The 18,597-nt window shown below is 50.3% G+C and overlaps 1 protein-coding gene across 1 annotated transcript in view; it reads left to right on the forward strand.

Moving 5' to 3' along the window:
- sptlc3 (serine palmitoyltransferase, long chain base subunit 3) overlaps positions 1-18,597 on the forward strand; it is a 121,772-nt gene that overhangs the window by 55,714 nt on the left and 47,461 nt on the right. Inside the window, exon 5 of the mRNA XM_055940894.1 lies at positions 2,659-2,783. Within this exon, the coding sequence (XP_055796869.1) occupies positions 2,659-2,783 (125 nt within the window). The remainder of the gene's footprint in view (positions 1-2,658; positions 2,784-18,597) is intronic.

Here is an 18,597-nt window from a genome sequence, read left to right on the forward strand (position 1 = left end):
TAGGGGGCTGGGTGATGTTGATATACACACCACTAGGGGCTGGGTGATGTTGATATACACACCACTAGGGGCTGGGTGATATACACACCACTAGGGGCTGGGTGATGGTGATATACACACCACTAGGGGCTGGGTGATGGTGATATATACACCACTAGGGGCTGGGTGATGTTGATATACACACCACTAGGGGCTGGGTGATGGTGATATACACATCACTAGGGGCTGGGTGATGTTGATATACACACCACTAGGGGCTGGGTGATATACACACCACTAGGGGCTGGGTGATGGTGATATACACACCACTAGGGGCTGGGTGATGTTGATATATACACCACTAGGGGCTGGGTGATGTTGATATACACACCACTAGGGGCTGGGTGATGGTGATATACACACCACTAGGGGCTGGGTGATGTTGATATACACACCACTAGGGGCTGGGTGATGGTGATATACACACCACTAGGGGCTGGGTGATATACACACCACTAGTGGCTGGGTGATGTTGATATACACACCACTAGGGGCTGGGTGATGGTGATATATACACCACTAGGGGCTGGGTGATGTTGATATACACACCACTAGTGGCTGGGTGATATACACACCACTAGGGGCTGGGTGATGGTGATATACACACCACTAGGGGCTGGGTGATGTTGATATACACACCACTAGGGGCTGGGTGATATACACACCACTAGGGGCTGGGTGATGTTGATATACACACCACTAGGGGCTGGGTGATGTTGATATTAAATCGAACTCTGAAGTCCATCAATACACCCAGTCACTGCAAAGATACAGGCATCCTTCCTAACTCAGTTGCCGGAGAGGAAAGAAACCACTCAAGGATTTCAACATGAGGCCAATTAGTGACTTTTTAAAACAGTTAGAGTTTAATAGGAGAAAACTGAGGATGGATCAACAACAGTGTAGTTACTCCACAGTACTAACCTAAATGGCAGAGTGAAAACATACAAAACACATAATTTAGTACCACTCTTCATATTTTCAAGCATGGTGGTGACTGCATAATGTTATGGGTATACTTGTCATCGGCAAGGACTAGAGAGGTTTTGGATAAAAAAGAAACGGAATAGAGATAAGCACAGGCAAAATACTAGGGGAAAACCTGGTTCAGTCTGCTTTCCACCAGACACTGGGAGATGAAGCACAGGCACAATCCTAGAGGAAAACCTGGTTCAGTCTGCTTTCCACCAGACACTGTGAGATGAATTCACCTGTCAGTAGGACAATAACCTAAAACACAAGGCCAAATCTACACTGGAGTTGCTTACCAACAAGACATTGAATGTTCCTGAGTGGCCGAGTTAAAGTTTTGACTTAAATCGGCATGAAAATCTATGGCAAGAATTGAAAAATGGTTAATATGATCAACAACCAACTTGACAGTGCTTTAATAGTTAAAAAAATAAATAAAGTGCACATTTTGTAGAATCCAGTTGTGCAAAGCTCTTAAAGACTTACCAGAAAGACTCACAGCTGTAATTGCTGTCGAAGGTAATTCTAACATGTATTGACTTGTGTGTGAATACTTATATAAATTAGATTTTAACATTAAAAAAAATAAATGTTTTTTGTCATTATGGGGAATATGTGTAGATGGGTGATTTTTTTTATTTTTTTTATTTAATCCATTTTGAATTCAGGCATAACACAAAATATGTATTAAGTCACATGGCATGAATACTTTCTGAAGGCACTGGAATTGTATGAGGGAATGAAGGGGACATTTAGTGAACTGCCAATCAGTTTGTCCAAAACATGTGGCAGACACACAGTCATATATTTGAGGAGCTATTTGTGAAGTCTGTTAAGCTCCCTGTACGGTGACCATATTCCATAGATATTGAAGGGGGATCATCCTCTGCATTTGAATGAACAAGTTATTGAACTGCCACTCACCTTGTCCAAGAACATGTGATAAACACCATAATGCTTGTACCCCACCGGTCCCCTCTCCCGACCTCTTCTCCCCAAAACGCTGAGATGTTAGCAGATCTGTAAGGTGGAAACAATATGTTAGAAACTCCACCACTACAGTGCTTCTACCTGTCCAGGCCCTTCTGACATTAGGGACTTGGGCCAAGGGGAAGGGGTGAGGAGGGAAGTACACTCTTGGGGGGGGGGGGGGGGGGGGGTATTATTTAGAAGCTTAAAGGGGTTCTTCGGCTGTCCCCTTATGACAACCCTTTGAATAACTCTTTTTGGTTCCAGGGTTCTACCTGGAACCCCAAAAAGGTTCTACCTGGACCCCAAAAAGGTTCTACCTGGACCCCAAAAAGGTTCTACCTGGACCCCAAAAGGGGTCTACCTGGACCCCAAAAAGGTTTTACCTGGACCCCAAAAAGGTTCTACCTGGACCCCAAAAAGGTTCTACCTGGACCCCAAAAACATTCTACCTGGACCCCAAAAAGGTTCTACCTGGACCCAAAAAAGGTTCTACCTGGACCCCAAAAAGGGTTCTCTTACGGGATCATCTGAAGAACCCATTTGGAACCCTTTTTTTCTTAGTGTCGGACTGTGACTGTAAGAGCGATCAGATTGATCACTTGAAACAGCAGCGAACAGCGACAGGACGTGGATGTGAATTTTCATTTTGTTTCTCTTTCTCATGTCTCTGCCCAGGTAACCTGGCTATCCATGAGGAGTTGGAGCAGCTTGTAGCCACCTTCCTGGGGGCAGAGTCCTCCATGATCTTCGGCATGGGCTTTGCTACCAACTCTATGAACATCCCGGCGCTGGTCGGCAAGGTGGGTCTTTATCATCTAGCCTGGCTAAACCAGATTGAAACAATGTTCAGTGTGTGTGGCGAAATCCTGCACGGATCCTTCAGCGGGCGCTGCCACTTTAAGAGCGCATCAGCAGTCAGGAAGGCTCTCTGTGTGGAGCGTAGAGCTCTCGCTGCTCTCTGTGTGGAGCTCTCACTGCTCTCTGTGTGGAGCTCTCACTGCTCTCTGTGTGGAGCTCTTGCTGCTCTCTGTGTGGAGCTCTCGCTGCTCTCTGTGTGGAGCTCTCGCTGCTCTCTGTGTGGAGCTCTTGCTGCTCTCTGTGTGGAGCGTAGAGCTCTCGCTGCTCTCTGTGTGGAGCTCTCACTGCTCTCTGTGTGGAGCTCTCGCTGCTCTCTGTGTGGAGCGTGGAGCTCTCACTGCTCTCTGTGTGGAGCGTGGAGCTCTCGCTGCTCTCTGTGTGGAGCTCTTGCTGCTCTCTGTGTGGAGCGTGGAGCTCTCACTGCTCTCTGTGTGGAGCGTGGAGCTCTCGCTGCTCTCTGCGTGGAGCTCTCGCTGCTCTCTGTGTGGAGCGTAGAGCTCTCGCTGCTCTCTGTGTGGAGCTCTCGCTGCTCTCTGTGTGGAGCTCTCACTGCTCTCTGTGTGGAGCTCTCACTGCTCTCTGTGTGGAGCGTAGAGCTCTCGCTGCTCTCTGTGTGGAGCGTAGAGCTCTCGCTGCTCTCTGTGTGGAGCTCTCGCTGCTCTCTGTGTGGAGCTCTCGCTGCTCTCTGTGTGGAGCTCTCGCTGCTCGCTGCTCTCTGTGTGGAGCGTCTCTTATCGTTTCTCTTTCTGGCTATCTGGCCAACAAGCTACACTCTAGTCTCCACTGGCTATATGGCCAACAGGCTACACTCTAGTCTCCACTGGCTATATGGCCAACAGGCTACACTCTAGTCTCCACTGGCTATATGGCCAACAGGCTACACTCTAGTCTCCACTGGCTATATGGCCAACAGGCTACACTCTAGTCTCCACTGGCTATCAGGCTACCCTCTAGTCTCAACTGGCCAACAGGTTACCCTCTAGTCTCCACTGGCCATCTGGCCAACAGGCTACACTCTAGTCTCCACTGGCTATCTGGCCAACAGGCTACACTCTAGTCTCCACTGGCCAACAGGCTACACTCTAGTCTCCACTGGCTATCTGGCCAACAGGCTACACTCTAGTCTCCACTGGCCAACAGGCTACACTCTAGTCTCCACTGGCTATATGGCCAACAGGCTGCACTCAAGTCTCCACTGGCCAACAGGCTACACTCTAGTCTCCACTGGCCAACAGGCTACCCTCTAGTCTCCTCTGACCAACAGGCTACCCTCTAGTCTCCACTGGCCAACAGGTTACCCTCTAGTCTCCACTGGCCAACAGGTTACCCTCTAGTCTCCACTGGCCAACAGGCTACCCTCTAGTCTCCACTGGCTATCTGGCCAACAGGCTACTCTCTAGTCTCCACTGGCCAACAGGTTTCCCTCTAGTCTCCACTGGCCAACAGGCTACCCTCTAGTCTCCACTGGCCAACAGGCCACCCTCTAGTCTCCACTGGCCAACAGGTTACCCTCTAGTCTCCACTGGCCAACAGGCTACACTCTAGTCTCCACTGGCCAACAGGCTACCCTCTAGTCTCCACTGGCCAACAGGCTTCCCTCTAGTCTCCACTGGCCAACAGGCCACCCTCTAGTCTCCACTGGCCAACAGGTTACCCTCTAGTCTCCACTGGCCAACCGGCTACCCTCTAGTCTCCACTGGCCAACAGGCTACACTCTAGTCTCCACTGGCCAACAGGTTACCCTCTAGTCTCCACTGGCCAACAGGCTACCCTCTAGTCTCCACTGGCCAACCGGCTACACTCTAGTCTCCACTGGCCAACAGGCTACCCTCTAGTCTCCACTGGCCAACAGGTTTCCCTCTAGTCTCCACTGGCTATCTGGCCAACAGGCTACACTCTAGTCTCCACTGGCCAACAGGCTTCCCTCTAGTCTCCACTGGCCAACAGGCCACCCTCTAGTCTCCACTGGCCAACAGGCTTCCCTCTAGTCTCCACTGGCCAACAGGCTACCCTCTAGTCTCCACTGGCCAACAGGCTACCCTCTAGTCTCCTCTGGCCAACAGGCTACCCTCTAGTCTCCACTGGCCAACAGGCTACCCTCTAGTCTCCACTGGCTATCTGGCCAACAGGCTACACTCTAGTCTCCTCTGGCCAACAGGCTACCCTCTAGTCTCCACTGGCCAACAGGCTACCCTCTAGTCTCCACTGGCCAACAGGTTACCCTCTAGTCTCCACTGGCTATCTGGCCAACAGGCTACACTCTAGTCTCCACTGGCCAACAGGCTACCCTCTAGTCTCCACTGGCCAACAGGTTTCCTTCTAGTCTCCACTGGCCAACAGGCTACCCTCTAGTCTCCACAGGCTATCTGTCCAACAGGCTACACTCTAGTCTCCACTGGCTATCTGGCCAACAGGCTACACTCTAGTCTCCACTGGCCAACAGGCTACTCTCTAGTCTCCACTGGCCATCTGGCCAACAGGCTACACTCTAGTCTCCACTGGCTATCTGGCCAACAGGCTACACTCTAGTCTCCACTGGCCAACAGGCTACACTCTAGTCTCCACTGGCTATCTGGCCAACAGGCTACACTCTAGTCTCCACTGGCCAACAGGCCACCCTCTAGTCTCCACTGGCCAACAGGCCACCCTCTAGTCTCCACTGGCCAACAGGCCACCCTCTAGTCTCCACTGGCCAACAGGCCACCCTCTAGTCTCCACTGGCCAACAGGCCACCCTCTAGTCTCCACTGGCCAACAGGCCACCCTCTAGTCTCCACTGGCCAACAGGCCACCCTCTAGTCTCCACTGGCCAACAGGCCACCCTCTAGTCTCCACTGGCCAACAGGCCACCCTCTAGTCTCCACTGGCCAACAGGCCACCCTCTAGTCTCCACTGGCCAACAGGCCACCCTCTAGTCTCCACTGGCCAACAGGCCACCCTCTAGTCTCCACTGGCCAACAGGCTACACTCTAGTCTCCACAGGCTATCTGGCCAACAGGCTACTCTCTAGTCTCCACTGGCTATCTGGCCAACAGGCTACACTCTAGTCTCCACTGGCTATCTGGCCAACAGGCTACACTCTAGTCTCCACTGGCCAACAGGCTACCCTCTAGTCTCCACTGGCCAACAGGCTACCCTCTAGTCTCCTCTGGCCAACAGGCTACCCTCTAGTCTCCACTGGCCAACAGGCTACCCTCTAGTCTCCACTGGCTATCTGGCCAACAGGCTACACTCTAGTCTCCTCTGGCCAACAGGCTACCCTCTAGTCTCCACTGGCCAACAGGCTACCCTCTAGTCTCCACTGGCCAACAGGCTACCCTCTAGTCTCCTCTGGCCAACAGGCTACCCTCTAGTCTCCACTGGCCAACAGGTTACCCTCTAGTCTCCACTGGCCAACAGGTTTCACTCTAGTCTCCACTGGCCAACAGGTTTCCCTCTAGTCTCCACTGGCCAACAGGCTACCCTCTAGTCTCCACAGGCTATCTGGCCAACAGGCTACACTCTAGTCTCCACTGGCTATCTGGCCAACAGGCTACACTCTAGTCTCCACTGGCTATCTGGCCAACAGGCTACACTCTAGTCTCCACTGGCCAACAGGCCACCCTCTAGTCTCCACTGGCCAACAGGCCACCCTCTAGTCTCCACTGGCCAACAGGCCACCCTCTAGTCTCCACTGGCCAACAGGCCGTCCTCTAGTCTCCACTGGCCAACAGGCCACCCTCTAGTCTCCACTGGCCAACAGGCCACCCTCTAGTCTCCACTGGCCAACAGGCCACCCTCTAGTCTCCACTGGCCAACAGGCTACACTCTAGTCTCCACAGGCTATCTGGCCAACAGGCTACACTCTAGTCTCCACTGGCTATCTGGCCAACAGGCTACACTCTAGTCTCCACTGGCTATCTGGCCAACAGGCTACACTCTAGTCTCCACTGGCCAACAGGCTACACTCTAGTCTCCACTGGCCAACAGGCTACCCTCAAGTCTCCACTGGCCAACAGGCTACACTCTAGTCTCCACTGGCCAACAGGCTACCCTCTAGTCTCCACTGGCCAACAGGCTACCCTCTAGTCTCCACTGGCCAACAGGTTTCCCTCTAGTCTCCACTGGCTATCTGGCCAACAGGCTACCCTCTAGTCTCCACTGGCCAACAGGCTACACTCTAGTCTCCACTGGCCAACAGGCTTCCCTCTAGTCTCCACTGGCCAACAGGCTACCCTCTAGTCTCCACTGGCCAACAGGCTACCCTCTAGTCTCCACTGGCCAACAGGCTACACTCTAGTCTCCACTGGCTATCTGGCCAACAGGCTACCCTCTAGTCTCCACTGGCCAACAGGCCACCCTCTAGTCTCCACTGGCCAACAGGCCACCCTCTAGTCTCCACTGGCCAACAGGCCACCCTCTAGTCTCCACTGGCCAACAGGCCACCCTCTAGTCTCCACTGGCTATCTGGCCAACAGGCTACACTCTAGTCTCCACTGGCCAACAGGCCACCCTCTAGTCTCCACTGGCCAACAGGCTACTCTCTAGTCTCCACTGGCCAACAGGCCACCCTCTAGTCTCCACTGGCCAACAGGCCACCCTCTAGTCTCCACTGGCTATCTGGCCAACAGGCTACACTCTAGTCTCCACTGGCCAACAGGCCACCCTCTAGTCTCCACTGGCCAACAGGCCACCCTCTAGTCTCCACTGGCCAACAGGCTACACTCTAGTCTCCACAGGCTATCTGGCCAACAGGCTACACTCTAGTATCCACTGGCTATCTGGCCAACAGGCTACACTCTAGTCTCCACTGGCTATCTGGCCAACAGGCTACACTCTAGTCTCCACTGGCCAACAGGCTACCCTCTAGTCTCCACTGGCCAACAGGCTACCCTCTAGTCTCCACTGGCCAACAGGCTACCCTCTAGTCTCCACTGGCCAACAGGCTACCCTCTAGTCTCCACTGGCCAACAGGCTACACTCTAGTCTCCACTGGCTATCTGGCCAACAGGCTACACTCTAGTCTCCACTGGCTATCTGGCCAACAGGTTACACTCTAGTCTCCACTGGCCAACAGGCTACCCTCTAGTCTCCACTGGCCAACAGGCTACCCTCTAGTCTCCACTGGCCAACAGGCTACCCTCTAGTCTCCACTGGCTATCTGGCCAACAGGCTACACTCTAGTCTCCACTGGCTATCTGGCCAACAGGCCACCCTCTAGTCTCCACTGGCCAACAGGCCACCCTCTAGTCTCCACTGGCCAACAGGCCACCCTCTAGTCTCCACTGGCCAACAGGCCACCCTCTAGTCTCCACTGGCCAACAGGCTACACTCTAGTCTCCACTGGCTATCTGGCCAACAGGCTACACTCTAGTCTCCACTGGCCAACAGGCTACTCTCTAGTCTCCACTGGCTATCTGGCCAACAGGCTACACTCTAGTCTCCACTGGCTATCTGGCCAACAGGCTACACTCTAGTCTCCACTGGCCAACAGGCCACCCTCTAGTCTCCACTGGCCAACAGGCTACACTCTAGTCTCCACTGACCAACAGGCCACCCTCTAGTCTCCACTGGCCAACAGGCCGCCCTCTAGTCTCCACTGGCCAACAGGCCACCCTCTAGTCTCCACTGGCCAACAGGCTTCCCTCTAGTCTCCACTGGCCAACAGGCCACCCTCTAGTCTCCACTGGCCAACAGGCCACCCTCTAGTCTCCACTGGCCAACAGGCTACCCTCTAGTCTCCACTGGCCAACAGGCTACCCTCTAGTCTCCACTGGCCAACAGGCTACCCTCTAGTCTCCACTGGCCAACAGGTTTCACTCTAGTCTCCACTGGCTATCTGGCCAACAGGCTACACTCTAGTCTCCACTGGCTATCTGGCCAACAGGTTACCCTCTAGTCTCCTCTGGCCAACAGGCTACCCTCTAGTCTCCACTGGCTATCAGGCCAACAGGCTACCCTCTAGTCTCCACTGGCCAACAGGCTACACTCTAGTCTCCACTGGCCAACAGGCTACCCTCTAGTCTCCACTGGCCAACAGGCTACCCTCTAGTCTCCACTGGCCAACAGGCTACCCTCTAGTCTCCACTGGCCAACAGGCTACCCTCTAGTCTCCTCTGGCCAACAGGCTACCCTCTAGTCTCCACTGGCCAACAGGCTACCCTCTAGTCTCCACTGGCCAACAGGCCACCCTCTAGTCTCCACTGGCCAACAGGCTACCCTCTAGTCTCCACTGGCCAACAGGCTACCCTCTAGTCTCCACTGGCCAACAGGCTACCCTCTAGTCTCCACTGGCCAACAGGTTTCACTCTAGTCTCCACTGGCTATCTGGCCAACAGGCTACACTCTAGTCTCCACTGGCTATCTGGCCAACAGGCTACACTCTAGTCTCCACTGGCCAACAGGCTACCCTCTAGTCTCCTCTGGCCAACAGGCTACCCTCTAGTCTCCACTGGCCAACAGGCTACCCTCTAGTCTCCACTGGCCAACAGGCTACCCTCTAGTCTCCACTGGCCAACAGGCTACCCTCTAGTCTCCACTGGCTATCTGGCCAACAGGCTACCCTCTAGTCTCCACTGGCCAACAGGCTACACTCTAGTCTCCACTGGCCAACAGGCTACCCTCTAGTCTCCACTGGCTATCTGGCCAACAGGCTACCCTCTAGTCTCCACTGGCCAACAGGCTACCCTCTAGTCTCCACTGGCCAACAGGTTACCCTCTAGTCTCCACTGGCCAACAGGTTTCCCTCTAGTCAGACTGTTCTGCTGATGTGTGTCCGGTAGTGGTACTCCATCTGTCCTACTCTTGTCCTTTCAGCAGAGTTAATACCTGACTGGTGGCCCAACCAAATCGTTATCTTCACCCCTCTAACACAGCTAATTATCCCAGGCTACACCCAGGCTACACCCAGGCTACACCCAGGCTACACCGAGAGCTCTGTGTCATTTAGTTTGAACCAGATGAACTTTATACATGGCCTGATCAGAATGACAGATTTTTATTTATTTACTTATTATTTTTATAAATGGAAATACAATTCCATCCACATTATAAAAACTCAACTAAACTTAACATCTATAGACCCTGGTCAACAGTAGTCCACTACCCTATAGACCCTGGTCAACAGTAGTCCACTACCCTATAGACCCTGGTCAACAGTAGTCCACTACCCTATAGACCCTGGTCAACAGTAGGCCACTACCCTGGTCTACAGTAGTCCACTACCCTGGTCTACAGTAGTCCACTACCCTATAGACCCTGGTCATCAGTAGTCCACTACCCTATAGACCCTGGTCAACAGTAGTCCACTACCCTATAGACCCTGGTCTACAGTAGTCCACTACCCTGGTCTACAGTAGTCCACTACCCTATAGACCCTGGTCAACAGTAGTCCACTACCCTATAGACCCTGGTCTACAGTAGTCCACTACCCTGGTCTACAGTAGTCCACTACCCTATAGATCCTGGTCTACAGTAGTCCACTACCCTATAGACCCTGGTCTACAGTAGTCCACTACCCTATAGACCCTGGTCTACAGTGGTCCACTACCCTATAGACCCTGGTCTACAGTAGTCCACTACCCTATAGACCCTGGTCTACAGTAGTCCACTACCCTATAGACCCTGGTCTACAATGGTCCACTACCCTATAGACCCTGGTCTACAGTAGTCCACTACCCTATAGACCCTGGTCTACAGTAGTCCACTACCCTGGTCTACAGTAGTCCACTACCCTATAGACCCTGGTCAACAGTAGTCCACTACCCTGGTCTACAGTAGTCCACTACCCTGGTCTACAGTAGTCCACTACCCTGGTCTACAGTAGTCCACTACCCTATAGACCCTGGTCAACAGTAGTCCACTACCCTATAGACCCTGGTCAACAGTAGTCCACTACCCTACAGACCCTGGTCTACAGTAGTCCACTACCCTATAGACCCTGGTCTACAGTAGTCCAATACCCTATAGACCCTGGTCAACAGTAGTCCACTACCCTACAGACCCTGGTCTACAGTAGTCCACTACCCTATAGACCCTGGTTTACAGTAGTCCACTACCCTGGTCTACAGTAGTCCACTACCCTGGTCTACAGTAGTCCACTACACTATAGACCCTGGTCAACAGTAGTCCACTACCCTATAGACCCTGGTCTACAGTAGTCTACTACCCTATAGACCCTGGTCAACAGTAGTCCACTACCCTATAGACCCTGGTCTACAGTAGTCCACTACCCTGGTCTACAGTAGTCCACTACCCTGTAGGCCCTGGTCTACAGTAGTCCACTACCCTGGTCTACAGTAGTCCACTACCCTGGTCAACAGTAGTCCACTACCCTATAGACCCTGGTCTACAGTAGTCCACTACCCTATAGACCCTGGTCTACAGTAGTCCACTACCCTATAGACCCTGGTCTACAGTAGTCTACTACCCTATAGACCCTGGTCTACAGTAGTCCACTACCCTATAGACCCTGGTCTACAGTAGTCCACTACCCTATAGACCCTGGTCTACAGTAGTCCACGACCCTGGTCAACAGTAGTCCACTACCCTATAGACCCTGGTCTACAGTAGTCCACTACCCTATAGACCCTGGTCTACAGTAGTCCACTACCCTATAGACCCTGGTCTACAGTAGTCTACTACCCTATAGACCCTGGTCTACAGTAGTCCACTACCCTATAGACCCTGGTCTACAGTAGTCCACTACCCTATAGACCCTGGTCTACAGTAATCCACTACCCTGGTCTACAGTAGTCCACTACCCTATAGATCCTGGTCTACAGTAGTCCACTACCCTATAGACCCTGGTCTACAGTAGTCCACTACCCTATAGACCCTGGTCTACAGTGGTCCACTACCCTATAGACCCTGGTCTACAGTAGTCCACTACCCTATAGACCCTGGTCTACAGTAGTCCACTACCCTATAGACCCTGGTCTACAATGGTCCACTACCCTATAGACCCTGGTCTACAGTAGTCCACTACCCTATAGACCCTGGTCTACAGTAGTCCACTACCCTGGTCTACAGTAGTCCACTACCCTATAGACCGTGGTCAACAGTAGTCCACTACCCTGGTCTACAGTAGTCCACTACCCTGGTCTACAGTAGTCCACTACCCTGGTCTACAGTAGTCCACTACCCTATAGACCCTGGTCAACAGTAGTCCACTACCCTATAGACCCTGGTCAACAGTAGTCCACTACCCTACAGACCCTGGTCTACAGTAGTCCACTACCCTATAGACCCTGGTCTACAGTAGTCCAATACCCTATAGACCCTGGTCAACAGTAGTCCACTACCCTACAGACCCTGGTCTACAGTAGTCCACTACCCTATAGACCCTGGTTTACAGTAGTCCACTACCCTGGTCTACAGTAGTCCACTACCCTGGTCTACAGTAGTCCACTACACTATAGACCCTGGTCAACAGTAGTCCATTACCCTATAGACCCTGGTCTACAGTAGTCTACTACCCTATAGACCCTGGTCAACAGTAGTCCACTACCCTATAGACCCTGGTCTACAGTAGTCCACTACCCTGGTCTACAGTAGTCCACTACCCTGTAGGCCCTGGTCTACAGTAGTCCACTACCCTGGTCTACAGTAGTCCACTACCCTGGTCAACAGTAGTCCACTACCCTATAGACCCTGGTCTACAGTAGTCCACTACCCTATAGACCCTGGTCTACAGTAGTCCACTACCCTATAGACCCTGGTCTACAGTAGTCTACTACCCTATAGACCCTGGTCTACAGTAGTCCACTACCCTATAGACCCTGGTCTACAGTAGTCCACTACCCTATAGACCCTGGTCTACAGTAGTCCACGACCCTGGTCAACAGTAGTCCACTACCCTATAGACCCTGGTCTACAGTAGTCCACTACCCTATAGACCCTGGTCTACAGTAGTCCACTACCCTATAGACCCTGGTCTACAGTAGTCTACTACCCTATAGACCCTGGTCTACAGTAGTCCACTACCCTATAGACCCTGGTCTACAGTAGTCCACTACCCTATAGACCCTGGTCTACAGTAATCCACTACCCTGGTCTACAGTAGTCCACTACCCTATAGACCCTGGTCTACAGTAGTCTACTACCCTATAGACCCTGGTCTACAGTAGTCCACTACCCTATAGACCCTGGTCTACAGTAGTCCACTACCCTATAGACCCTGGTCTACAGTAGTCCAGTAGTACACAGTAGTAGACTATGTAGGCAGTACATTAATAACCCCCGTACAGTACAGTAATAACTCCCCGTACAGTACAGTAACCCCCGTACATTACGGTAATAACTCCCGTACAGTAAAAAAAACAGTACAGTACGTAATAACCCCCGTACAGTACAGTAATAACCCCAGTACAGTACAGTACAGCAATAACCCCCGTACAGTACAGTAATAACCCCCGTACAGTACAGCAATAACCCCCGTACAGTACAGTAATAACCCCCGTACAGTAATAACCCCCGTACAGTACAGTAATAACCCCCGTACAGTAATAACCCCCGTACAGTAATAACCCCCGTACAGTACAGTAATAACCCCCGTACAGTACAGTAATAACCCCCGTACAGTTATAACCCCCGTACAGTAATAACCCCCGTACAGTACAGTAATAACCCCCGTACAGTACAGTAATAATCCCCGTACAGTACAGTAATAACCCCCGTACAGTACAGTAATAACCCCCGTACAGTACAGTAATAACCCCCGTACAGTACAGTAATAACCCCCGTACAGTAATAACCCCCGTACTGTAATAACCCCCGTACAGTACAGTAATAACCCCCGTACAGTACAGTTATAACCCCCGTACAGTACAGTAATAACCCCCGTACAGTACAGTTATAACCCCCGTACAGTACAGTAATAAACCCCGTACAGTACAGCAATAACCCCCGTACAGTACAGTAATAACCCCCGTACAGCAATAACCCCCGTACAGTCATAACCCCCGTACAGTACAGTAATAACCCCCATACAGTACAGTAATAACCCCCGTACAGTACAGTAATAACCCCCGTACAGTACAGTAATAACCCCCGTACAGTACAGTAATAACCCCCGTACAGTACAGTAATAACCCCCACACAGTACAGTTATAACCCCCATACAGTACAGTAATAACCCCCGTACAGTACAGTAATAACCCCCGTACAGTACAGTAATAACCCCCGTACAGTACAGTAATAACCCCCGTACAGTACAGTAATAACCCCCGTACAGTACAGTAATAACCCCCGTACAGTAATAAACCCCGTACAGTAATAACCCCCGTACAGTAATAACCCCCGTACAGTAGTAACCCCCGTACAGTAATAACCCCCGTACAGTAATAACCCCAGTACAGTAGTAACCCCCGTACAATACAGTAATAACCCCCGTATAGTACAGTAATAACCCCCGTACAGTACAGTAATAACCCCCGTACAGTAATAACCCCCGTACAGTAATAACCCCCTGTACAGTAATAAACCCCGTACATTAACCCCCGTACAGTATTAACCCCCGTACAGTACAGTAATAACCCCCGTACAGTAATAACCCCCGTACAGTACAGTAATAACCCCCGTACAGTACAGTAATAACCCCCGTACAGTACAGTAATAACCCCCGTACAGTACAGTAATAAACCCCGTACAGTACAGTAATAAACCCGTACAGTAATAAACCCCGTACAATAATAAACCCCATACAGTAATAAACCCCATACAGTAATAACCCCCGTACAGTAATAACCCCCGTACAGTACGGTAATAACCCCCGTACAGTACAGTAATAACTCCCGTACAGTACAGTAATAACCCCCGTACAGTAATAACCCCCGTACAGTACAGTAATAACCCCCGTACAGTACAGTAATAACCCCCGTACAGTACAGTAATAACCCTCGTACAGTACAGTTATAACCCCCGTACAGTACAGTAATAACCCCCTTACAGTACAGTTATAACCCCCGTACAGTACAGTAATAACCCCCGTACAGTACAGTAATAACCCCCGTACAGTACAGTAATAACCCCCGTACAGTACATTAATAACCCCCGTACAGTACAGTAATAACCCCCGTACAGTAATAACCCCTGTACAGTAATAACCCCCGTACAGTACAGTAATAAACCCCGTACAGTACAGTAATAAACCCCATACAGTAATAAACCCCGTACATTAACCCCCGTACAGTACATTAATAACCCCCGTACAGTACAGTAATAACCCCCGTACAGTACAGTAATAACCCCCGTACAGTACAGTAATAACCCCCGTACAGTACAGTAATAACCCCCGTACAGTACAGTAATATACCCCGTACAGTACAGTAATAAACCCCGTTCAGTAATAAACCCCATACAGTACAGTAATAAACCCCATACAGTAATAACCCCCGTACAGTACAGTAATAACCCCCGTACAGTACAGTTATAACTCCCATACAGTACAGTAGTAACCCCCGTACAGTACAGTAATAACCCCCGTACAGTAATAACCCCCGTACAGTACAGTAATAACCCCCGTACAGTACAGTAATAACCCCCGTACAGTACAGTAATAACCCCCGTACAGTACAGTAATAACCCCAGTACAGTAATAACCCCCTTACAGTAATAACCCCAGTACAGTAATAACCCCCGTACAGTAATAACCCCCGTACAGTAATAACCCCAGTACAGTACAGTAATAACCCCCGTACAGTACAGTAATAACCCCCGTACAGTACAGTTATAACCCCCGTACAGTACAGTAATAACCCTCGTACAGTACAGTTATAACCCCCGTACAGTACAGTAATAACCCCCGTACAGTAATAACCCACGTACAGTACAGTAATAACCCCCGTACAGTAATAACCCCCGTACAGTACAGTAATAACCCCCGTACAGTACAGTAATAACCCCCGTACAGTACAGTAATAACCCCCGTACAGTACAGTAATAACCCCCGTACAGTAATAACCCCCGTACAGTACAGTAATAACCCCCGTACAGTACAGTAATAACCCCCGTACAGTAATAACTCCCGTACAGTACAGTAATAACCCCCGTACAGTACAGTAATAACCCCCGTACAGTACAGTAATAACTCCCGTACAGTACAGTAATAACTCCCGTACAGTACAGTAATAACCCCCGTACAGTACAGTAATAACCCCCGTACAGTGCAGTAATAACCCCCATACAGTAATAACCCCAGTACAGTAATAACCCCCGTACAGTACAGTAATAACTCCCGTACAGTACAGTAATAACTCCCGTACAGTACAGTAATAACCTCCGTACAGTATTAACCCTCGTACAGTACAGTAATAACCCCCGTACAGTACAGTAATAACCCCCGTACAGTAATAACCCCAGTACAGTAATAACCCCCGTACAGTACAGTAATAACCCCCGTACAGTACAGTAATAACTCCCGTACAGTACAGTAATAACCCCCGTACAGTACAGTAATAACCCCCGTACAGTACAGTAATAACCCCCGTACAGTACAGTAATAACCCCCATACAGTACAGTAATAACTCCCGTACAGTACAGTAATAACCCCCGTACATTACAGTAATAACCCCCGTACAGTACAGTAATAACCCCCGTACAGTACAGTACAGTAATAACCCCCGTACAGTACAGTAATAACCCCCGTACAGTACATTAATAACCCCCGTACAGTACAGTAATAACCCCCGTACAGTAATAACCCCTGTACAGTAATAACCCCCGTACAGTACAGTAATAAACCCCGTACAGTACAGTAATAAACCCCATACAGTAATAAACCCCGTACATTAACCCCCGTACAGTACATTAATAACCCCCGTACAGTACAGTAATAACCCCCGTACAGTACATTAATAACCCCCGTACAGTACAGTAATAACCCCCGTACAGTACAGTAATAACCCCCGTACAGTACAGTAATAACCCCCGTACAGTACAGTAATAACCCCCGTACAGTACAGTAATATACCCCGTACAGTACAGTAATAAACCCCGTACAGTAATAAACCCCATACAGTACAGTAATAAACCCCATACAGTAATAACCCCCGTACAGTACAGTAATAACCCCCGTACAGTACAGTTATAACTCCCATACAGTACAGTAGTAACCCCCGTACAGTACAGTAATAACCCCCGTACAGTAATAACCCCCGTACAGTACAGTAATAACCCCCGTACAGTACAGTAATAACCCCCGTACAGTACAGTAATAACCCCCGTACAGTACAGTAATAACCCCAGTACAGTAATAACCCCCTTACAGTAATAACCCCAGTACAGTAATAACCCCCGTACAGTAATAACCCCCGTACAGTAATAACCCCAGTACAGTACAGTAATAACCCCCGTACAGTACAGTAATAACCCCCGTACAGTACAGTAATAACCCCCGTACAGTACAGTTATAACCCCCGTACAGTACAGTAATAACCCTCGTACAGTACAGTTATAACCCCCGTACAGTACAGTAATAACCCCCGTACAGTAATAACCCACGTACAGTACAGTAATAACCCCCGTACAGTAATAACCCCCGTACAGTACAGTAATAACCCCCGTACAGTACAGTAATAACCCCCGTACAGTACAGTAATAACCCCCGTACAGTACAGTAATAACCCCCGTACAGTAATAACCCCCGTACAGTACAGTAATAACTCCCGTACAGTACAGTAATAACCCCCGTACAGTACAGTAATAACTCCCGTACAGTACAGTAATAACTCCCGTACAGTACAGTAATAACCCCCGTACAGTACAGTAATAACCCCCGTACAGTAATAACCCCAGTACAGTAATAACCCCCGTACAGTACAGTAATAACCCCCGTACAGTAATAACCCCAGTACAGTAATAACCCCAGTACAGTAATAACCCCCGTCATTACAGTAATAACCCCAGTACAGTAATAACCCCCGTACAGTACAGTAATAACCCCCATACAGTACAGTACAGTAATAACCCCCGTAACCCAATGAATTAAAATCTTAATTAAACATAACAGTAGCCAGGGGCATGCAGGCAGGGGCAGAGGGAGGCTTAGGGCAGTCTGGACACACACACACACACACACACACACACACACACACACACACACACACACACACACACACACACACACACACACACACACACACACACACACACACACTGTCAAAGGCAGTGATCAGCGGAGGAGGGCAGGGGACCACTCCAGGGCCTGATTACCCCATGCTCTGCTGACACACAACCCCAGCTAATGTATTTAATTAATAAATGCATTTCTTTTGGTGGCGATATTGCGTGGCACCAGCCCAGCTCACACGGAATGGCCAGGGGTTACCGTGGGAATAGTAGCGGTACAGCTGTCACTGATTGGACTGGATGGGAGGAGACGGTTTGGGGTATTAGTGACAAGGACGAGGTCATCGGGCTGGTTTATGCATCTCAAATGGTTGAGTAGCCCTGGGAGGCAGGCATAGACGGCCATGGCTTCCCCCTGCAGGGACTGTCTACATCACCAGGCTAGGTCTCTGTCCACAGGGACTGGCTATATTACCAGGCTAGGTCTCTGTCCACAGGGACTGTCTATATTACCAGGCTAGGTCTCTGTCCACAGGGACTGTCTATATTACCAGGCTAGGTCTCTGTCCACAGGGACTGTCTATATTACCAGGCTAGGTCTCTGTCCACAGGGACTGTCTATATTACCAGGCTAGGTCTCTGTCCACAGGGACTGTCTATATTACCAGGCTAGGTCTCTGTCCACAGGGACTGTCTATATTACCAGGCTAG

This window comes from Salvelinus fontinalis, chromosome 1 (genome assembly GCF_029448725.1).
Source record: "Salvelinus fontinalis isolate EN_2023a chromosome 1, ASM2944872v1, whole genome shotgun sequence".
Lineage (NCBI taxonomy): Eukaryota > Metazoa > Chordata > Actinopteri > Salmoniformes > Salmonidae > Salvelinus > Salvelinus fontinalis.